Source organism: Saccostrea echinata, unplaced genomic scaffold (genome assembly GCF_033153115.1).
Source record: "Saccostrea echinata isolate AGI-Se365-2 ecotype Australia unplaced genomic scaffold, CSIRO_AGI_Sech_v1 ptg000012l, whole genome shotgun sequence".
NCBI classification, from domain to species: domain Eukaryota; kingdom Metazoa; phylum Mollusca; class Bivalvia; order Ostreida; family Ostreidae; genus Saccostrea; species Saccostrea echinata.
Window position 1 is genome coordinate 18,583,847 of NW_026889761.1, and position 24,168 is coordinate 18,608,014.

At 34.9% G+C, this 24,168-nt stretch overlaps 2 protein-coding genes across 2 annotated transcripts; one reads left to right on the forward strand and one right to left on the reverse strand.

The window, feature by feature from the left end:
- Positions 1 to 221: 221 nt before the first annotated feature.
- Positions 222 to 23,170, reverse strand: LOC133185479 (polycomb protein eed-B-like). Its single transcript, XM_061320727.1, has 12 exons — positions 23,065 to 23,170; positions 12,842 to 12,997; positions 11,468 to 11,560; positions 10,947 to 11,012; positions 10,470 to 10,595; positions 10,112 to 10,193; positions 9,895 to 9,986; positions 9,097 to 9,230; positions 8,797 to 8,902; positions 7,870 to 8,028; positions 1,225 to 1,298; positions 222 to 547 (listed from the first exon to the last, which is right to left on the reverse strand). The coding sequence occupies exons 1-12, from the start codon at positions 23,155 to 23,157 to the stop codon at positions 421 to 423; spliced, it is 1,308 nt and encodes a 435-aa protein (XP_061176711.1). The 5' UTR covers positions 23,158 to 23,170; the 3' UTR covers positions 222 to 420.
- On the forward strand, positions 2,618 to 6,642 carry LOC133185476 (toll-like receptor 3). The gene is made up of 2 exons (XM_061320724.1): positions 2,618 to 3,741; positions 4,550 to 6,642. Exons 1-2 carry the CDS (start codon positions 2,719 to 2,721, stop codon positions 6,452 to 6,454), a joined length of 2,928 nt encoding a protein of 975 aa, XP_061176708.1. The 5' UTR covers positions 2,618 to 2,718; the 3' UTR covers positions 6,455 to 6,642.
- Positions 23,171 to 24,168: the final 998 nt, after the last annotated feature.

The window sequence follows — 24,168 nt, forward strand, 5'->3', positions numbered from 1 at the left end:
CCCAAACCAATAATTTTTCTTCAAACCTCGAAAATTTGACCCCACGAAAATATGATTTCACACACAGTACATGAGAAATATGGATGGCAACACCTTTCTTTCAATTCCAACTCTGTAAATGCACAACCTGATACCAAAGACAGAATCAACCAACCATTGACATAACCCCATCCCTTCCACCTCCCCCCCCCCCCCCCCACCCCCAAAAAAAGAATGCAACATTATTTTTCTATACAATTTTTCCTTTAATTTCTTCAAATTACACACAGTTCTTCCTTTACATAATGTCCATTGCCATAAAGCTTTGTATCCTCAGCCTCCCTGTCCAACCACATCCTCCCATAGCTGCAAACATGTTCCAGTTATAATATCCCCTAGCCTTTGTCATGGGTCACTGAATCTAGAGACAGCAGTCATGGTTCACTTCACTCGGTCCCACCTCCAGATCGTGGCATTATCAGACACAGCTAGCATTGTACTGCCATCTCTGGTGAAGGAAATCTGGCGTATTGGGGTGTAACATTTGGGATGTGTTAAAATGATGGGTCTGAAAGAAGAAAGTTGATATTTTTGCTTTGTTTACACTGAAATTATCAGTAACCATTTACATTTGCCAACATTTTATCAATAAAAGCCACACTGTTGAGTAAAATTCTGGCCAAATTTTTGTGCTGAACACGTTACACAGCAATATATATCTAAGATCCGATGACTGGGTGAAAGACAATATAAAGGAAAGTATTTAAATGTAAAATGCTTTCAATTGACATTTATAGCTAATATGTCTGAATGATAATAGAATGAGTTTGACGACATTTGACTTTTTGATTGAGTTTAGTCACTTTTGAATTACTTGACTGACTTTGGTCACACTGACATACTTTGATTGACTTTGGTCACATTTGACTGACTTTGGTCACATTTGATTGACTTTGGTCACATATGACTTACTTTGACTGACTTTTGTCACAGTTGATTGACTTTGGTCACATATGACTTACTTTGACTGACTTTGGTCACAGTTGGTTGACTTTGGTCACATATGACTTACTTTGACTGACTTTGGTCACATTTGACTTACTTTGGTCACATTTGATTGACTTTGGTCACATTATGACTTACTTTGACTGACTTTGGTCACAGTTGACTGACTTTGGTCACATTATGACTTACTTTGCCTGACTTTGGTCACAGTTGACTGACTTTGGTCACATTATGACTTACTTTGACTGAGTTGGGTCCTCAAGATCAAGATCCCATACATACACCTTGCCAATCTGATTTCCTAGTGCTAGCACCTGTCAATAAAATAATGTATATCATCCTGGTGGCAGATTTGAAAAGGTGAAGGGGGGGGGGACATCAGGAATGTACATATACATATACATACAATACTTATTATGGTTACAATCAATTTCAAAAAGTCCAACTGAACCTTTATAATATAGGAATAAAACTAGAGGTACTGTTAGCACTGAGCTCACAAAATGATACCCCCCACCTGCAATATGTTTATAATGGCAAAGTTTATGTTCTGCTATGGGAGACCTGAAATAAGTGCCTGATCAAAAAGTAAAATTATAGGAGGTGCACAATGGCAAAAAAGATTCTGTGAAAGTATCATTCAATTTTATTCTGTGGTAAGGAGTAGCGGATAAGAGATGGGTACCCCTCAATATTATAGAAAGAATGACAGTGTTCAATGTTGTGCTATTGGAAACCTGAAATATGTGTCCGATCAAAAAGTAAAATAGGAGATGCAAAATGTCACTATGTAACAAAGATTCTGTGAAAGTCTCATTAAATTTTATTTACTCCAGGTATAAGAGGAGTTGTGGATAAGAGATGGGTACCCCAAAGCGTAACAGACGGATGTACAGACAGGCCAACAAACAGATCGACTGACACCCTCATCACAATACATCCCCGTTTTTCAAGCAGGGGTATAAAAATAATACTCCAAATGTGGAAACTAATCATGCTTATTTAACTGGCTCAAACTAAATTGGATGAAAATACCTGTATATAATACAATACACCTGCAAAGAATTTATAAAATGGTAATTTGTTCAAAAAGAGGATGGGGATGTATATTGATAAATCATAAAATGATAAAAAAAATTATAATTTGGGAATTCAAAATATATAATTAAGCTTGAAAATGGTCCATCTAATTTTTGCTAAACCATGTAGTTCTGACAAGAAAATTTATTTTATCAAGAAAATAATTCATATTTCATGTCAGCAATACTCTGTAGTGATAACTTTATTAAAAGTGCATGTGTAACTGAAGACTGGAGAATAAATTGACCACATTTAAGATATGCAAAGACACAGTGTTCTGAACAGGTTAACGCTCATTAGATATACAATGATTAGTGTAATCTGAGAGATTCTAATTAGAATTAGGGTGGAAACTCTGTCATAATCAGTACAGGTTTTATTTTGGGATAGTTTTGTAGTGATACTCTCCACTTTCACCATGTGAAGGACAATTTGTTTTCACGAATCCTTCACTCAGTTGAGAAGAAAATTAGATGTTGATATCAGTGAACTGCATGTGTTATAAAGGGAGACAGCTAAAGCATGGAGACACAAGGCTAGACCACTAATCATTTCTTCATGATAAGCCTCTCCTTTTTCATTTCTTTTCGTATATGAGAGGAGAAACTTAGTTATATCTGTGTCTAGCAACTTACAGAAGTTTTATGAACTACAATGGCCTTTTGTGAAGACATGAGGATCATTATGTGTATTAGTATTCTGGTAATCTGGACCATTCCTCCCTCCTGGGGGTGTATGCAGGGGTGTGTTTGTGACAATTCCACTGTGTGCTGTACTCGTATCTTAACCTTCAGTGCCTTTACATTTCAACCCAAAATTACAAAACTCAACATAACTGACAGTTATCTAGGACCTCAGCTACAAACTTCTTTTTCTCCATACATGGATTTAGAAGAGCTTTATTTATCAAATAACAGACTTCATGCACTGGATAAAAATATATTCAAGTTCCTGCGGAGGTTAACATACCTTGACCTCAGCATGAATCACCTAGTGCGCCTTGACAACCACATTTTTCAACATTTGACATCTCTAGAAGTTTTAGATCTCAGTCACAACGACTTCTTTATTTTGCCAGACATTCCATTCAGATACCTTAGTAACCTTCGAGTTTTCAACATGAGTTTTAACCAATTACAGAACCCTAAACTAGGACTCAGATTTCAGGTCATGACCTCTCTAAATGTCCTTGACCTCTCAGGAAATAACTTTACTGTCATTGGGAAGGATACATTTGAATATACCAAAGGATGGTCTGATCAAGTTCCTAAACATGTCAATTTGTCTAAGTGTGCAATATCAGTTATAGAACCTGATACTTTTGCCTACCCAGTGAGAATGGAGCTTCTGTCACTGGCAGGGAATTCTGGGATAGGTGTGGAAAATCTCACAGACATGTTCAACTCCTCTCATTTTGAACAACTCAAACATCTGGATATCTCTGATATGAACCTGACAGAAGTGACTGATCTTATTCCAATGTTGAGTAAAACCTCTGTGTCTGAACTAAAAATAGCCAGGAACAACCTCCAGGAAATCCCCCTAAGTCTGAGGGATTATCTCCGTCGTCTCACGGTTCTGGATGTCAGCTATAATCAACTAGACAAACTTTCTAATGCTGTGACCGAAATCGGTGGACTCCTTCATCTGGATGCCTCACATAATAAAATCACAGAGGTAGGTCTATCACTTCTATCAATTCATTTACTGTATGTGTACTTAAAAAAGCGGGCTTCATATTTTAGCGGCTTTGGCGCAGACAACGATGAGCTAATTCATGAATACCGCTAAGAAATCATTTATAAATACAATATACAGCATGGACATGTATAATTCATGATTTCGCCAACAACTTCATACCCAGTGATTGCGCTAAATTTTGAATACACCAATTTATGTACACATACAGTATTGTTATACCTTAAAAATTGATTGCATTTTTTTACAAAGCATGAAGCATTCTAAATCTGGAATATTCTTGCATAAAAGACAGCTAACAAGGCTTAATAACCCTTGCATCCAGGTCTGGCAAAAGGACCCTGTCCTAATTGAAAATCAACAATTTTCCCCCCAAAATTATGGTAAAAATTCCCAAATGATAAAGAGATTGAATTTTTCAGTGGATTTTACATTCTAAAAAATTGAATTTTTGGATTTTAACAATTCACAAAGATGTGAATAGGGAATAAGCCTTCAATTTAACTCTTTAATCAACAGTAAAACACTGATATTTCCAAATTTTGCCAATTTTTTTATTTGAAATTCCTAATTGAAAGGGTACAGGTCTTTACCAAAAAGGGTCAATTAAGCCCTGGCTAATACGTTTATTTCAATTCATGTTATAAAAACAACAATGAAATCAAAACATTATATGTTTCTAAATGTCCATGAAACTTTTCTCAGTATTCTGGGTACAATTTAATTGGTTGAATTTGAGACGGTAAAGCTGTTCGATTATATCATTCAGAAATTTGTTTCCTTTCAGATAGATGAAACTTTCAAACAATCTCTGACAAACCTCCAAACCCTGAGATTATCTCATAATCGTCTTGGAGACAACTCTGTAGTTGTAACAAAATGCGAGTCCCTGAAATTACTAGAACTTAGCTTCAATGAAATGACACGTTACCAGGCACCCAGCACACTAAAAGACCTAGAAGACCTGTTACTCTCTGGAAACAGGATCAACAACATCTCCACCATGACTGGACTTCACAACCTTCAGAGGTTTGACATCAGTCAGAACAGCCTGGTTCAGCTCCCAGAATTCCTGTTTCTGGACTCCAGGAAGCTAGTCCACACAAACTTCAGCTCCAATAAGATATCTATGGTGTACCATCAAACATTCCGTCCCAAGTCACCAGATGTGATTGATTTGTCCAATAACAAACTTGTGAGGTTGAGGAATGCTGGCTGGAAGACTGCCAAATCTATAGATCTCCATGGTAACAAGATCAGTGAAATGGATGACCAATCATTTTATGCCATGTATGATTTGAAAGAGTTAGATTTGAGTCAAAATAATCTTAGTCAACTGAAACCTGCTGTATTTGTCTTTTTGAGTGACCTGGTAGTTCTCCAATTACAACACAACCACATATCTAATGATATTGAGCTTTACAACACAATGCAGTCATTATATCAGATCAAAAGCATTGATCTAAGCCACAATAAATTCAGATATTTGACTGAGGGAACGTTCAACTCCTGTCCAAACTTAGAAAAGATCAGCATGAGTGATAACCCTATCCATGTACTCCACTCTTCCACCTTATCTGTGCTGAAGAAACTACAAGAAGTGGATTTTTCCAACAGCAATTTTTTATGTGGATGTGAACTTGTTGATTTCCAAGAGTGGATGTTAATGACAAAAGTCAGAATTATCCACCATTCTAACAGCAGCTATGTATGTAAGTCCCCGATCCACAGACTAGGAGTGGATGTGAGAAGTTATGAAATGAGTGACTTTGAATGTGATGAGACCCTGTTTTATGTAACAGTGTTTTCCTCTATAGCAGGTGGTATCATGGTGATTGGTGTCATTGCAGCTCTCATTTACTACTACTGCTGCAAAAATAAAACACAGAAAACAGAGAAAATGTACAAACCCATCATGAATGGAAGTGTTCCTTTGAAAGAGGAAAAGAGAAGGAGAGGCATTCCCATTGAAATTCTAAAGAATGCAGATGCCAGTGAAGTGGAGAAACTCCTTAAAGCAGAACATCGAAGAAAGAAGGAACCTGAGCTTTCTCAGAAAATGAAAGTCAAAGAGGACTCCAAGAAAAAGAGGCATAAAAAGAACACAGTAGAAAACAGGATCACAAGAGATATGATCAGATACCCTGGGATTCAACGTGATGTAAGAACGTTACCCAGGATGAGAGAAAATCGATATGTGGATAGACGTGATTACTATAGACCGACTCCATCACGCCCCATATACAATCCCTATCTGTACGACCGTAGTAAAAGCCAAGCAGACCTTTATCCACCTTCAAGAAGGTCACAATATTATGGATACAGAGAGAGACAGAGGAACCCCTATTATACTGCCCAGAACGTGGATATTATTCGTCGTCCTCGACCAAGATACAGCCAGAGCATGCCAGATATGCTGAACAGAATTACCACCCTTCCTAAGCCACGCCCCCCTAGGGAGCCCTGTTATATCAGTCGAGATCCAAGAACTGAGGGAAGTTCTTATGATGTGAGGGCTTTTAATGATCCAGCTTACAGGCCATGGGCAGGTCAAGAGAGGTGGGAAGAAAGCAGAAGGGAATATATAGCTCCTGATGTCCCCCCTGAACCCCCTACAATACATTCTGGATATTACACGATATCCGCTAAAACAGCAGAGAGGGGAAGTGGAAATAGAACACAGTGGATATAATCTAGTTTGTATCTTAATATAAAATCAAACCTCTGAGCTTTTGAAAAACAAAGTTTGTTTTCAAGTATAGGAACAAAGTTTTCCTGGAAACTCATTTATTCTACCTTTCTCTAAGTACATTGGATCTTAGAACTGAATTCATATACAGTTTCATTAGTTGTAGTTAATAATAAAATGCATAAATCCAATGTGTACAAGTACTCATAACTGCTCTTATCTAAATTACTAAAGTCATATAATTTATATAGCCATGTCATTTTGACATATTTTATCTTTGTATGAAATGCTTGTTATGCTCAGGTTTACTTCCATAGCACTTTCACTGATTTCAAAGAAGGGCAGAACTGTGAAAATTTTAACACAAAGAGCAGCAGAGTAAAATACATGTACCTTTTTGGTTGGAAAAGTTTCTCAAAAGATGTCTTTTCTAATCACTTATTTCAAAGAATTTTAAAATCAGCCAGAAATTTTTCTATGATATCACAAATTAGCCTAAATTGATGGGAAGATACATGTAAAGGAAGTTATTAAACTAATTTTGGACTTGGAAAGTATGTACATGTATGTCAACCAATAGATCTGCATGATATGAGTTGCATGAATATGGAGATAACGAACAGTAATCAAGCTTAAAAGTCCATTGAAACAATACAAATCGGTAGCAGAGCAAACACAGACCTCTATAAACATCAGAGGTGGGATCAGGTGAACTTGCAAAATTTTGACTTCAAACGAGACTGTTGATATCCTTGTTTCACCAACTTGTTTGTCAATAGCTTGCCTCATTATAAATATTGTTTGTACATAGAGCATGTTCTTGCGTATCGAATCAACTGGGAGACATAAACTCCATATGCTGGTGATAAGGGTATATTGCTACATAAATACGGGAAGTTGATGATAAAAAAGTTGAAGTCATCACGTTTAACATAAAGTTTTGTTGTTAGGTTACCATGTTGTTCAATGAATATGAGCACTAGGTATCAATTTGACATGAAAACCTGCCCTCCATATTTTGTAATTGAAAAAAAAAAACCATGAAAAAGTGTTATTTTGATGCAATTTTCATTATTTTACAAATAATTTTTCATAATTGTGTGAAATAAATTAAAACAATATAAACTAAATAAACATGGACATGTTATTTGGTGAAGGAACATAAGTCTGTTTTTTTCACATCCCCCCACCTACCCAACTTAACATAAATAATCATTACATTTCTGCTTTTGGGCAAAAATTAATGTTTAACATACATGTAACGGATGAATAATGAAAGGTAATGGTGAATAATGAAAGGAATAGCAATGATTGATTTAAAAGCTGAGAATTTTTTGCAAAGGTATGAAAAAAAATTAGCAAAGATCAAAGATATTAAAGTCCTTAATTTCTGTTAATGATGCAATGCCAACACTCACCTTCTGCCAGAAATCCAGGCCAAACCTCATGTACCAGATGTCGCAGTCCTTATAGTCGAAGCGATGGAGGATAGAAACCGTACTGTCACTCAGCTTCAGGGGATAGTTAGGCTCTGACAGGGGGCCAGGCTTCCAACAAATGATACAGTTCTCACAAGACTACAAGGAAGAAATGAAATTAAACTTCAAATAATACAAATTTCACACATGTATGTACATAGTTGATAAATCAATTAGGTTTCGACATTCCAAGACATGAAACAATATTTAAAAGACTAGAGTTAATTCAGACCTAACTTTCTTTTCCCTCCATATATTTATTAAATAAAGTTCTGCCTCTTATCATTGATAAGAATTCATTAAATAATGAAATATGCAATAAAAAAAGCAGCAATATTGCCATATTTTAGGTTTGTAAATGTTTTTAATTAGGTACAACTTCCAATCAATTTTTATTTATTTATATATATATATTTTTTTTTTTTTGTTGCTATACCATGCCAAAATACTGACTGTAACACTGCATGTGTCCTTTTCATTAAACAATGCTTTGCATGCACAAAAATGGACTAAAATCACATCAATTAAAATCTTTCTTTTTGTTGAAAATGACACTTTAAGACAGAGATGTTACCTTACCTCAAGATTGAGATTTACCTTTGAGAACACCTCAAGATTGAGATTTACCTTTGAGAACACCTCAAGATTGAGATTTACCTTTGAGAACACCTCAAGATTGAGATTTACCTTTGAGAACATCTCAAGATTGAGATTTACCTTTGAGAACATCTCAAGATTGAGATTTACCTTTGAGAACATCTCAAGATTGAGATTTACCTTTGAGAACATCTCAAGATTGAGATTTACCTTTGAGAACATCTCAAGATTGAGATTTACCTTTGAGAACATCTCAAGATTGAGATTTACCTTTGAGAGTATAAAATTACCGAACCATCGTACACAGTCTACATAATTTCTGTGGATGTCTCTAGTGGAGAAGTCTGGGAAATGCTGAGCTACTGTAGGAAAGGGTCTGTAGGAAAATTAAACACCAGAATCAATTGAAGATATCTAAAGATTACCATCATATTTCTTCAATGTAATATCTATAAGTAATTAGGCACTGCAATGTGGAGCAATTTCTGAAAAAGCACATTTTTCTGCTCACAGCAAATAAATGCTATTTAATATATTATAAATATTATGACTAGGTTAAGTATTGTGAACCTGTTAGTCTTTGCTGGATTGTATGTGTATGAGTCTTTCATGGCAGTTTGTATGGACTCTGTGTCAGTCTTCCAGATCTTCAGGGAGTGGTCCATACCACAGGTAGTGATCATACTCCCAGTTATATTGAAATCCTACAAACAACAAGTACCCCCCTTACAAATGATACACTGAAAACAAATCCACTTATTCAAAGCTCATTTTATAATCAGATTTATTTTCACAATGATCTTCTCACAAATTATCAACAGTTGTTACACTACTTTAAAGTTTTTCCATTTGGAATAAAAATGAATAGAGTCCTACAGATACTGTATTAACTTAATGGGGGGGTCAAATTACCAGAATTTACTATTTAAAAATTCTTTATTTGGCAGAAAGTTTTAGGGAAAAAAGACAGGATATGACAACTGAAAAAAATTTTCCTTATTCATTTCAGTGGTGAACCTACTACAAGTGTAGACTTACTGTACTATGAGTGTGAACTTACTACACTAAGTATGTGAATTTACTGCACTGAGAGTGTGAACTACTGCGCTAAGAGTGTAAACTTCCTACACTAATAGAGTGAACTTGCTACACTAAGACTGTGAACTTGCTGCACAAAGAATGAGAACTTAACTGTTCAAGGAATGTGAACTTACTGCACTAGGAATGTGAACTTACTGCACTAAGAATGTGAACTTACTGCACTAAGAATGTGAACTTACTGCACTATGTGTGTGGACTTGCTGTGCTAAGAGTGTGAATTAACTGCACTCAGAATGTGAACTCACTGCACTAAGAATGTGAACTTACTGCACTAAGTACTTCATCCCTGTGACCGTCCACCCCACCAAATTTCACCACACAAACGTCAGTCTTTACATTCCATAACCTAATGGTGTGGTCTACAAATAAATGAAGAAATGCTTGTCCATTCTTTGTGACTATGTGAACATTTCACGACATCTTTTGATATTAAAATTTCTGAAATAATTGAAATTAAAACTACCGGTAATTATAGGTCACTGACCTTTGGATGCTGAGAGTAACATGTTTGGGTCCCTTGGATGAAATTTAAGTTCATTGACTGCTATACCATGTCCAACAAAATGCTGAAAAATTGAATAACATTCTAACAAACTCAAGAACTATTACACCGTTCCATAATTCAGCTACAGTAAAATGGAGTTTGAATAAATCTCTTGGGACATCTCTAATCACATCCTAACATATCTATTTCATATTTTTTAATACATTTTTCTCTACTGAACTTCTCAGTGACAAAATATGACTTTATTATATTAAAAAGATATACATTATACACGTTCTATATACGTACTGGGGTAAATGTAAAATAGAACTAGAGGATAAAAGCAGAATGTACAAACTTTGACGCAGCAGAGAGCTATGGGACTTAAAATCCTGATTATCCCCCTTAGACCAGCCACAGCGACCAATGGTTGTCCAGTAACATTGTCATATGACCAGGCACAGCAGTAGAAATTCTCATCTGTCTGTATTTATCATTTAAGGACTGATAATAAAATGACAAGAGACCTATGCTTGAGTCTTTAACCCAAGAACAATTTCAGATCAAAGTTATTTAGGTCAAAAATACATTATGATGTACTGTATACAGGCTTTTTTCACCCCTTCTTATTTCACTCTTTCACACTTGCAAACAATTTTGCTCCATTTTGATTTCGCCCAGATAGTTGTGTTAAAGAGTTCTGCAGTCTTTTTTGAATTTGCCTTTTTAAGTTCATCCACTTGCAACAAGAGCAAAAATAAAGCTGGGGTGAAAATTTTCCTGTATACATGCAGGATATTAAAGTGTTTTGCTTCTTTGTAACATAAGAGGATACACATGGATCTGCATAAGCCTGTACTAGCTTTATTTTCCCATTCTCTTGGAGTTCATAAATTGTTACCTGCAAAGAAAAAAAAAACATAGGCAATCAAAGAGTACATAGCTCAGTCTCACAGTTGCATAAGAATTAAAGTTTTGAGAAGTATTTTATTCAGGAAAACAAGGGATCAGAAAAAACATTGAAAAAACATGATAATTAAAGACAATTTTAAAAGTATACATCCTAAAATGTGGTGTATCGATATATAATGAAATACCAATGTATTGGGTACTTTCAATATATTGATACCAATATACATTATACATCTTGAACACCGATATCTCTAATTCTATGGATATGTCAAGGTGAATTGGAAGTCCCAACCACTTATTCTTTAAGTATTTTACCCTCAATATCTTGAAGCCTTGAACATCGCTAAGTTTTTTTCTCGGTCCCACTGAGTTTGAAACAATGAGGTTTGACTGTATGTACTCTGTTGTGGCCTATATATAGTTGTAGTTACATACAATACATACCCTGTTGTGGCCTACAGATGCAAATATAATGGGTTCTCCATCCTTGGTATTTCTGTTGACATCTATTCCAAAAATTGGCTGACCATGATCCTCCTGTGAATTTTGTTAAAGTTTTTTGAATTGTACAATATTAAGATTAGAAGAATGAGAAGGAACAAGAGGCCCATGGGCCACAATGCTCACCTGAGTCAATATGGCTCTGCTGTTCTACATCAGCAGATTTACATCTATTATATATTTTTATGTTTTTATGTAAAACTTTGATCACCCATTGTGGCCCCATCCTACTCTCAGGGGTAATGATTTAAACAAACTTGAATTTACACTTCCTGAGAATGCTTCTATATTAACATGACTAATCATGGCTTTGTTGTTCTTCAGTAGAAGTTTTTTTTTAACTATATATTCCTATGAAAAAACTTTGACCCCCATTGTGGTCCCACTATTTCCCTAGGGTCAATAAGGAAATTGTGAATAAACTTAAAACTTCACAACCTGAGGATGCTTTCATTATAAAATAACTAATCATGGTTTTGTTGCTCTTGAGAAGGTGATTTTTTTTAAAGATTTTTTCCTATATATTCCTATGTAAAACCTTGTTCACCTTTTGTGGCCCCACTCTTCCCCCAAGGGTCATACTTTGAACAAACTTGAATCTACACTACCTATGAATGCTTCCATATCAATATGACTAATCATGACTTTGCTGTTATCGAGAAGATTTTTCAAATTTTTTTCCCTATATATTCCTATGTAAAACTTTGATCCCCCACTGTGGCCCCTACCTAACCCTATAGGGGTCATAATTTGAACAAATTCAAACCTAATGAAAGTTACACTTAAGTTTCAACTTTTTTGGCCCAATGTATCTTGAAAAGATGATTTTAAAAGATGCCACCAAATGTTTACTAATTCTTAATCATCTCCCTTTGAAAGAGGGGATGGACCTTCATTTGAACAAATTTGGATCCCCTTCACCCAAGACTGCTTTGTGGCTAGTTTGGTTGAAATTGGTCCTGTGGTTCTAGAGAAGGAGTCGAAAAAGTGAAAAATTTACAGATGGACAGACTGACAGACACACAGACAAAGTACAGACAAAATGTGATCAGAAAAGCTCACTTGAGCTTTCAGCACAGGTGAGCTAATAAAGAAAAATGATATAACAGTATGTCCTCCCTTAAAAGAGGAGATATACAGCAATAATGAATGTCCATATATGTCTTCAAATTCTGTCAAGTGGAAGTTACATTTACCATTATCAGCTAAATTAATTAACATTACAATGATGAACAGTCCTTTGCTTTGAACATTATGGTAGTAATTGCAGTTTGAAACATTGGGATTAGAATACAATAAATACATTGGTTACTAAACCTTGACAAAGTTTGTACACTTGAATTGTAATTTTGGCCTCCATTTTTTGTTTCTGCCCCTCCCTCTCCTTCCACCTACTCCCTGTGTTGGGGTGTCACTTCTAGTGGAGGCATCCTCCATAATGGTGCTGGCACTTGCAGTAGATGATATGTCATCCTAAAATAAGTGGAATTATAATGAATTCACTTCAAATTACAGAATATAGCAAATGTAAAATTACTATACATCTAAAAGGTTAGTACAAAAAGTAATATTTACATTTGATGTATTCGCAATTTTTTTTAACTAAGCAAACTATGAAACAAGATTTGAATGCCATTTTTGTGCATAGTCCAGTCTATGCGAAAGTCTAAAATTTTTACAGGACATAAGGTCTGGTAAAAATATATATTTTACCAGACCAAGCATTTACTTACCAGACCGACCTTTTTTTCCCCTTTAAATTCAATCATACTTCATTATGATACACAGATTGAAAAAAGGAGGGGGGGGGGGGAATTCTCACTGTTAAAATGAACCTCAAATAGATCCAGATTTGAGATTATAAAAAAATTATTTTATTGAAATGAACAATTAATAATTTTCCTTTTTAAAAGGTAATATACAATTCCATACAATTTTCTCTTTTTTCTGTTTATTTGACACATACAAAGGAAATACACATTGTCAAAGATTTTTTTTAAAACTTAAAATGCACTTTAAAATATATTTATTTCTTTCCTGAAGTAACTCATTACAGTTACTCTTGTTTAATAATGATAATAATTTCGCCCAACCGAATCACGTATGAGCTATCTATGGATCTATATTCCGTGACAGAGGAAATTCGAGTTAGAAATAAACGATCATGACAGAATTCTTATAAATTAAAATTAAGCATGTATTACTGCTAAATTGATCAAATAAAGGCTATGTGTGGACAATAAGAACATGTGTACATGTAAATTAAGATTTTTAGGCCTTAATTTTTCAACGGACAATCGGTCCTGTATCCTGAATTTTTTACCGACCCGAACCAAATTTTACCGGTAAAAGCCGACGGTCCAGTGACTTTCGCATAGACTGATAGTCTTGCATGAAATACACATGGACAAACTTGTGTTAGAAAGACGTCACAATGAGGAGACCGAGATGTAAAAAAAATAATAGGTCAGAGAAAAATTTAAATATTATATATGATATATTGTATTTTTGGAGCTAAAGCACTTGAAGAAATATGCTTACTTGACAAGTCTGTGTGATTTACACAACAATAAGCCTCATAAAACTAAAAAAAAATCCACTGCATCTAGTATGTGTTTATTCAGCATCATTTCAAGTGAAATAATAGACGATTTTCACATTTACAAAAGTAATTTCCCTTTGTGGGGTCGATCTGGGGACAATCGGCGTAACTCACTGTTTTCCCTCTACAACATTACAAACTTTATGGGGCAGCGGCTTACAAATTAAACCTGTATATACAGTGAAACCTGTCTAATCCAACATGCACTTGGAGACCAATTTTGTGACGGAATAGACAGAGTATCAGATTACACAGTGTAAAGAATAAAGAAAACAGTAAAATGGGAATGAAAATAAAGGTTGGAATTCACAGTGAACTGGATTGCACAGGTGTTGGATTAGACAGTTTTTCACTGTATATGTTCATTATGTTTTCTATGTTGCCCCATACCATGGAAATACAGGAACGGTACAAAATGTCCCAAATTGTTGGAAGCAAGGTTTAAAATACAGTCAAACCTCGTTATCTCAAACTCAATGGGACCGGTAAAGTACTTAAAAGAATAAGTGGTTGGGACTTGCAAATCACTTCGACATATCCATGGCATTTGAGTGTATTTAGATAGAACGTTCTATCGTTAAAATGATATTGTCCTACAGACCCGGTTTAACGATAGAATTCGTTCCGTGTATTGGCAATGTTGCAAAATAAACACGGGCGATAACTCGTACACTGTGCATTTTCTATGAACAATCCAGAGAGTTCCGAGTGTCAACATGGCATTAAATTTGAAGTGAGGAAAAAACGATGAGAAAATGAATTGAATTTTCGTATTTATATGGATTATTTTTTAGGTTAAAAGGCATATACAATCTCAAAAAGGTTTGTAGCATAATGATTTTTTTTTATCTTTATTATTTTTTTATATTTACTTTTCTTATTCAGTAGATTAGTATGTTTTTATTATTTTACTTTTATTCTTAGACTAGATTGTTTATCAATGTCTTGACCCAGACTGCAAAGAGGTCATGGGGAGCTGTTAATTAGGTTAGGAGGAGGTTTTATACAATGGTAGTGATTTATAGTGTTTAGACTTTATAGCTTGACCTTAGTTTACTTTAGGGGAGACATTAGGAGGAGTAAGAGGAGTCATAAACTATATAAGCAGGCTCATTTTATAATGAGAGGGGAGTAATTTGGGGGAGTAATTTGAAAGAGTAGTTTAATAATGGGAATTTAACTTGAGTTACATTGGAATAATTATTTTAAGTGCCTTTCATTCAATTCTTTTGGATTTATACTTTGTGACATTGATTTGAATTATATTTTATTTTCATTTGGATTTAATAAACATTTTACCGTTATTTTGTGTTTTATTACAAAGAGGAATTATGATTGAGAGCTACCAAAATATGAATGTGAAAAGGATTTACTCGGAAACGCTACAAATGGTGGCAGCGGTGGGATAATTTGTTGATAATTTGTGGATTTTATTGTGAACTAAAATGGATCTTAACGGACCTAAATTTGCAAATGTGTTGGATTATAGTGATTCTGGAGATTTGATTTTCATTGGATTTATTCGTGTTGATAATCGGAAAGAGTGTCCAAATTGTTTTGTTATGTTTTTGAAGAATGAAAACCATCATAAAATTAGTGCGGACAATGGAAAAATCATTACTCAATATTATAGATGTCCAAGTTGTAAATGCAGGATTAAGGCACATGTTAAATAGAGAAAACGTTGAATGAAAAATGGATGAAACGTCGTATTCGTTAATGGACATGGAAATGACAAATTGTGACAGAACTCTGAAACAAAGGACGCCGGGACTATTTTCAAATTCGGGAATTTCAAATGTCAGGCGAAGATTGGAGGATTCATTTGTGGACGAAAATTCACCTGAAATTGTACAAAATGGGAGACTTCAGGGAGAAAATTCTTCACATTCAAAATGGAATATGTTAACATTATTTTGGATTTTAATGTTTTTCTGTGGATGTGTTTCTGTTCTTGGATTATATCGTTATTTTCCGGGATACATGCTTCTTTGCTTGACCAAGGAATTTCTTATTTCTGTTGGAATTGTTACGCTGTGTTTATTGATCATAAGTTTGATTGCAAAATTTTCTAAGGAATCAATCAAATCAGAAAATAGATGGAATATCTATCAAAATACACCAGGAAAATGTGGCAATGGCAAAGAGCGCAATATTGGAACACCATTTCCGGAATCCACACATCAAGTCAATGTAAAGCGTACTTTCAGAGGAGATGGAAATGAAATATGGACCGAATTCATAAGATATTTTGAAAATGTTGCTGTTCTCAATAACTGGAATTTTGATCGTAGAAGACGAATTTTATTTACTACCTTGAGAGGACAAGCCGAAACATATGCTTATGGATTATCAGATGAACAGAGAAATAGTTATGAGGAACTAATCAAGGCAATGGATAATAGATTTGGACACAAGGCAATGAAGGAAAGTTATGTTGCAGAGGCAAAACTACGAAGAAAGAAGGAAGGTGAATCATATAGGGATTTTGCTCAGTGTCTGGAAGATTTGTATCGAAGAGCTCACCCTGAAAGCCGAGAGTATGTTCAAGAATGTAGTCTAAAGACTTTCCTTGATAACTGCAGTGAGATGGAAAATTTTAGGCTTGCAGTTAGGAGAACTAGACCTAAAACATTACAAGAAGCAGTAACGGCTGCAATGCAAGAAGAATGCATAAGGATTAGTGAACAACAAAACAGAGATCCGAAAACCTTGACAAAGCCCAGAATTTATCAAGTTAGCCAACCAAATGATGGGAGTAATGGATTTGATAATATGAGACAACGTGTGAAGAGGGCTTGCTTCAAATGTAATTCAACACAACATCTTCTAAGGAATTGTCCTGTCAATAATAAGGGGAACATAAGCAGTGCAATGAGTGGAACTGTCAAACAGTTAAACAGCGGGAGACCGAGGCAGTAGGCCGTGCGTTGGTCGCTGATATGAATAGGCCTAGTACAGAAGAGATAACTCACAGTAATTTACAAGTAGTTAATAACAGAGCTCATGAGGAAGCATGTAATACTGATTCTATGGATATGAAGCTCAATGAAAGTGATTATTGTGATGTTCTTGAGAAGAATACATCTGACATTTTAATCCCAGGAAGGAATGGATTTTTGGTTAATGGTTTAATTCAGGGAACACCAGTAACATGGAAAATTGACACAGGAGCGAGGAAAACTTTTATCACTGAAGAAACATTTTATAGCATTCCTTTGGATAATCGTCCTGTACTAGAGCAAGTGAAAAGTAAATTTTTATCAGCTGATGGACGTAAACTAAAACTTCTGGGTACTGCTAAAATGATTCTTACTTTGAAGGATGTTGATATTGAATTTCGTGTTTTTGTTGGAGGAGTCACACATGATTTACTGGGAGAAGATTTCATTGTGAAGTTCAAGTGTAATTGGAACTATCAACATTGTGCTTTGAGTTTTACATATGATCAAGAAAATGATGTGAATGAAGTTTGTCCAACGAGAAAAATTTATAATCTGGATTCTTTTACCATACCAGGCAGACATGAATTTGTTGTAAGATCTATGCTTATGAATGCTGATGGGAAAATTGGAATACCAATGCCTTTGAAAACTTTCGTTAGTTCGTATAAATTAGGAGTTGCCAGAACACTTCTTGATTCAAGCAATACAGAGTTTTACATTCGGTTATATAATCCAGAGGACCATGCAATTACAGTACCGAAGCATACTGAAATAGCATTACTTGTACCTGTTGCATATGTGAGTCAACCAATTTGTGACAAAGGAAAAATTATAGCAACAATTAGCCAGGGAGATACTCAAGAATTACCAGAGTACCTGAAACCAGTCTATGAAAACGGAATTACAAATTTAAATTCTCAAGAGTCTGAAAAGTTCAAGGAATTTCTCATTGAAAGGAGAAATGTGTTTGCTGACCCGGATGGAGTTTTGCATAGAACCAACATTGGTGAGCACAGGATAAATTTGAGTGACGGAACGCCGTTTAAGGAGGCGCCGCGGCGGGTTCCATTGTTTAAAAGGGAAATTCTAGATCAAGAAATATGGAAACTACTTGATCAGGGAATTATTGAGAAATCCAGCAGTCCATGGTCGTCGCAACTTGTTCTTGTTCAGAAGAAGGACAAAAGTTGGCGAGTTTGTGTGGATTATCGTCGTTTGAATGCGAAGACGATAAAGGATGCATATCCGATACCTAGGATAGATGATAACTTGGATGCATTGGCTGGATCTGTTTGGTTTTCGTCTTTGGATTTGAATATGGCTTATCACCAAGTACCTATGTCAGATCAGGACAAGGAGAAAACAGCATTTGCTACACCAAGAGGAGGGTTATATCAGTACAATGTTATGCCTTTTGGATTATGTAATGCTCCAGCGACTTTTCAGAGAATAATTGAAAGAGTATTAAGTGGTCTACAGTGGAATGTAGCTGTACTTTATTTAGATGACATCATTGTCTATGGAAAAAGCTTTGATGAGCATTTGGAGAATTTAAAGCAAGTATTGGATAGACTGGAAGACGCTAATTTGAGGTTGAAAGCAAAGAAATGTTCATTTTTCAAGAAAGAGGTGTCATTTCTTGGATATGTTGTTTCTAAGACTGGAATCAAGACAGACCCTGCTAAAACTGAAGCAATAGAAAAGATTTCAATACCAAAGAATGTCACAGAATTAAGGAGTTTTCTAGGATTAGTATCTTACTATCGGAAGTATATTAAAGATTTTGCTAATATTGCAAAGTGTTTGCATTCTCTGACTAGCAAAAATAGCAAATGGATATGGACAGAAGAGTGTGACCGAGCTTTTATTGAACTAAAGAAGAAACTACAAAATGCACCAATATTAGGATATCCAGATGTCGATGGTGAAAGTTTTATATTAGACACGGATGCAAGTAATGAAGCCATTGGATGTGTTCTTTCTCAAATCCAGAATGGGAGAGAAAAAGTTATTGCATATGGAAGCAGAACACTGAGCTCAGCCGAGAAAAACTATTGTGTAACGCGAAAGGAAATGTTAGCTGTTATCTACTTTGTGAAATATTACAAACATTATCTATTAGGAAGAGAATTTATCTTGAGAACAGATCATGGATCTTTAACCTGGCTTCATAAATTCAAAGAGCCAGATGGACAAATTTGCCGATGGTTGCAACAGTTAGGACCATATAACTTTACAATTATACGTAGGGCTGGAAAACAACATGCAAATGCTGATGCACTTTCAAGATTACCAAAAGAGGATTTACATGAAAAAACATGTAAACAGTGTAAACAAAAACATAGTGTCTATGATGGTGACTTAGTGACTCATGTGAAAGATCTGCGGGAAAATTCAAAGGAGACTATCGAGGGGGCAAATGACATCATCTGTGACATTTTCCAGTTATTTAATGTGACAAGTGAGGATGAAGAGAGGAGTGATTCTGAGCCTGAAACAGTACCAACTACAAGGAGAAAACGTAATCGTCCACGTCGTGCTAAACAACGAGAAATACCAGATCTACAACTTACGTATGAAGAAATTCGTAATCAACAAGAAAATGACAAAGGAATTGGGCCGATTCTTCAATTATTTGAAAAATTTGGATCTGAAAACAAACCATCTAGTAGTGTAATCACAGAACTTGATCCTGAGTGTAAGTTTTGGTACAATAGATGGGAAATTCTAGAAATCCATCAACATGTTTTGTGTGTTAAATGGATGGAATTGAATAAAGTGAGATTGAGGATATGTACACCAAAATCAATGCGTGATGTTGTGATGTGGTATCTCCATGATTCACCAGTTTCAGGACACCTTGGAATTCAGAGGAATATTCGTAAAGTGAATCAAAGTTCTTATTACTGGCCAAATATTCGTGAGTATGTGACCGATTATGTGAAATCGTGTTATGTGTGTGAAGAAAGAAAGAATCCACAACGACAAAAGCGAAGTATTATGGAATCGTTCATAGCAGGGGGACGTTGGGAAAGAATAGCAGCAGATATTGCTGGACCGTTTCCAAAAACAGCTAGTGGAAATGTGTATATTCTTGTGGTAGCAGATTATTTTACAAAGTTTGTTGAAATATTCCCGATTCCAAATATGGAAGCTGAAACTGTCGCTAATGTTATATTCAAAGGATGGATTAAACGTTATGGATGCCCTTATGCGTTACATACAGATCAAGGCCGACAATTCGAAAGTCAACTTTTTCAAAACTTGTGTTCATTACTTGGAATTCATAAAACACGTACAACTCCGTTTCACCCAAGATCAGATGGAATGGTAGAGAGGTTGAACCGTACAATTAAAGATATGCTGTCAAAATACATTTCCTTACATCAAAATGATTGGGACAAATTCATCGATGGAATTTCCATGGCTTACAACAGTACTGTGCATGAAACAACTGGAATAAGTCCGTACCGAATGTTACTTGGAACAGAAATGGTCATGCCGGTTGATTTATTCTCTGATCAGGATAATAATGTCATAAGTGACTCAAACAATTATCATGACTATGTTCGTGAGTTGAAACAAAAATTAGATCAATGCCATGAAATTGCTAGAGAAGAAACCAAGAAAAGTAGCCAAACCCAGAAGAAAAATTATGATCAAAATGTGAGAAAAATTCAATACTGTGTTGGTGATACTGTGTGTCGTTTCCAACCTCAGCAAATATTAGGAACCAAACTTAAACTTGCAAGAAATTGGAGTGGACCTTGGGTAGTGACTGAAAAACTCAGTGGTGTGTTATATCGAATTCAACATTCTATTTCTTCAAAACCTGTCGTAATTCATGCGGACAATCTTAAACCATTAAAAGTGAACAAGACAACTTATTTGAAACTGCAACGCATTATTCAGAAAACTACAAATAGTGAACCAGATGTCATCATTCCAAATTTATGTCCAAGTGATGAAGTCCCCGAAGACATTGAAGATCAATTTAACAACACTGGAAATTCTGAAGCCGAAAACACCTTGCCAGTTAAAGACAAGACCCAGGATATACCGTTAGAGAGGAGCAGGGAGGAGAATAATGGACATTTGTCAACCCCAACCCAGATGGAACCCAAGAAAACAAGACTGGGCAGGCTTATAAAAACCCCAACAAGATTTAGAAAATAAACACTTAAAATTTACTCTATGTGAAAATGTTCCAATGTTTTGACTGCAATATTACGTACAAATATAAAAGGAATTTACAAAGACATTTAGAAGAACACCATTTTTCCAAGAAGAAAGTTTATCAATGTGACATTTGTCAACGGATATTTACAAGGAATTTCAACTTTAAAAGACATTATTTTTCGCAACACAGTTTAATGGAAGTTTTAGATGACCTTTCACCAGAAGATATTCCAAATTTTTCTAATGACCGGAATATGGATTTTACCGTGAAAAGTGATTTATATGAGGATATTTCATCTGATGAAGAAGAGTTCGAGCCATCAAAAGATTCTGAGGATTGTGACAAAACAGAAGAGAGTGCCGAGAACAGTAATGAGGAAGAAAAAGACAATGTTTCTGAGGAAAAGAAATCCATTACCATCCAGTTAATTCATAGGAAAATTAATCACAAGGACGGACATTCAGAAATTGTTAAAGAGATAAACTTTTCTTATACCAAAGAAATGAGAGAGGTGCCAGTGATGGACTTGATATCAGATTTCATGGACGATTTCTTGGACAATTCTAATGAGAGTAATAAATGAACTGTGACCGTGTATAAATTTGTAAATAGATGACATTTTAATATTTTTTTTTTTAATTCATCATTTATAAGTATTTTTGTTTTAAAATGCCATTATTTTGCATATTTTTGATGATGTACATGATTGATTTTGTTTTATCATTTGCTTTTATTATTTACATTGTCTTACTTTTGTTTGAAAGGCTTTTATTTTTGTTTAATTGTTTTTGTACGGGGTACAAAGCTAAGCAGGGGGAAATGTAGCATAATGATTTTTTTTTATCTTTATTATTTTTTTATATTTACTTTTCTTATTCAGTAGATTAGTATGTTTTTATTATTTTACTTTTATTCTTAGACTAGATTGTTTATCAATGTCTTGACCCAGACTGCAAAGAGGTCATGGGGAGCTGTTAATTAGGTTAGGAGGAGGTTTTATACAATGGTAGTGATTTATAGTGTTTAGACTTTATAGCTTGACCTTAGTTTACTTTAGGGGAGACATTAGGAGGAGTAAGAGGAGTCATAAACTATATAAGCAGGCTCATTTTATAATGAGAGGGGAGTAATTTGGGGGAGTAATTTGAAAGAGTAGTTTAATAATGGGAATTTAACTTGAGTTACATTGGAATAATTATTTTAAGTGCCTTTCATTCAATTCTTTTGGATTTATACTTTGTGACATTGATTTGAATTATATTTTATTTTCATTTGGATTTAATAAACATTTTACCGTTATTTTGTGTTTTATTACAAAGAGGAATTATGATTGAGAGCTACCAAAATATGAATGTGAAAAGGATTTACTCGGAAACGCTACAGGTTTGTTATGATTAATTTGGTAGTTATTTTCAGTGCAACTCCTTTTGTATTCTTCAAAATCATTTCGGAGTGGATCCACTCCGATTTGCTACATTGCAAGTATATGGGACGTATTCTAACTGTGGTGAGGGCTTGTCCCGAGACACAGTTATAGATTATTCTAACTAGAGTGTGTTCAGACAATTTAACACACCATCCTGCAACCAAGCCCTTGTGATTTCAATAATTATTTTGATTTTTTATTTCCCTAACTATGTATGGAATCAAGAACCTATATACTATTAGCAAACGTGTTGATACTGCAATAATGTATACATGTATTTACTGTATTGTTTATTATTGTGTTTTTTTAACAGGTCTCTAGACTAGACATGTAAATTGAATTATTAAGCTGTCAACAATTGAAAAAATATCAAAATACAAATTTAACCTGATCATCTCCAGATCCATCAGCATTTATATTGAGAGACATACGAGATTTCTTTGTACACAAGTTCGGCACATTGTCTTCGCTGTCCGACATTTTTAAACACTCCGCTTGATTTTGTCACGTGATAGTCACATGACTACAATGTATTTCGCGCCATTTTTACGGTTAAGACAAGGTTTTTTTTATTATTATTATTTAACTTTAAAAACTTACTTTATTTTATTGTGCTCCTCGTCTTTGACACACTTTTTTGATCCAGTAATTCTAATTTTTTATCGACTTAGCGTTGAATCAGGGACCTATATACTATTTTGTTAGTATATAGGTCCCTGGTTGAATGGATAACTCAGAATTTGATGATGCAATTCAATGAAACAGAGAAAATGGATTTTTCATTGAATATTTCACAACTACTAACTACAGTATTTCAATAACATATGCAAATTGTAGAGAAAAAGACCACGTAGCTTAACTGGATAAAGCACTCGACTTTTAATCGAGGTTATGTGAGTTCGACTCTCGTCGTGGTCCGATAATTTTTCACTGTGATTTCATTTTCATTTATTCAGAATATGAAGTTCTGGATAATCGAGGCTTAAAATGACCTTAAATGTAGTAAACGAAAAAGTCAGTTTTAGTGCACATTCAACATGCAGTGGCGGATTTAAGGGGGTGCACAAGAACCCACCCCACCCCCTAAAATTTAAGATAAATCTTGGTCCATCTTGAAGAAAGAAATGAATTATTGGATAAGCAGTGATAAAGGTTTGAAATAGACGGTTTTATATCTATATTCTTGCGAAGCAGGAGCTTCTGGGATTTGACTCTTAGGTTTTGTTTTTACAGTTTAAGTTATTATGTCTCATCATTAATAATGACGAAAAGAAATTTTGGAAAATGTCTACTTAGTCTAGAAGACTTCATTGTTGTCCTACAAAATCTCTCGAACCCAGTACCAATTGGAGTCTTCAAAGAGAATAATTTCTTTGAAAATTTGAACTCTTTAAATTCCTATGTGTCCCTAAAAGGCACGTTTAAAGCAATTTCAGTTGGGGGGGGGGGGAACAACCAAACATTTTCAGTTGGGGGGGCACTACCAAAAAT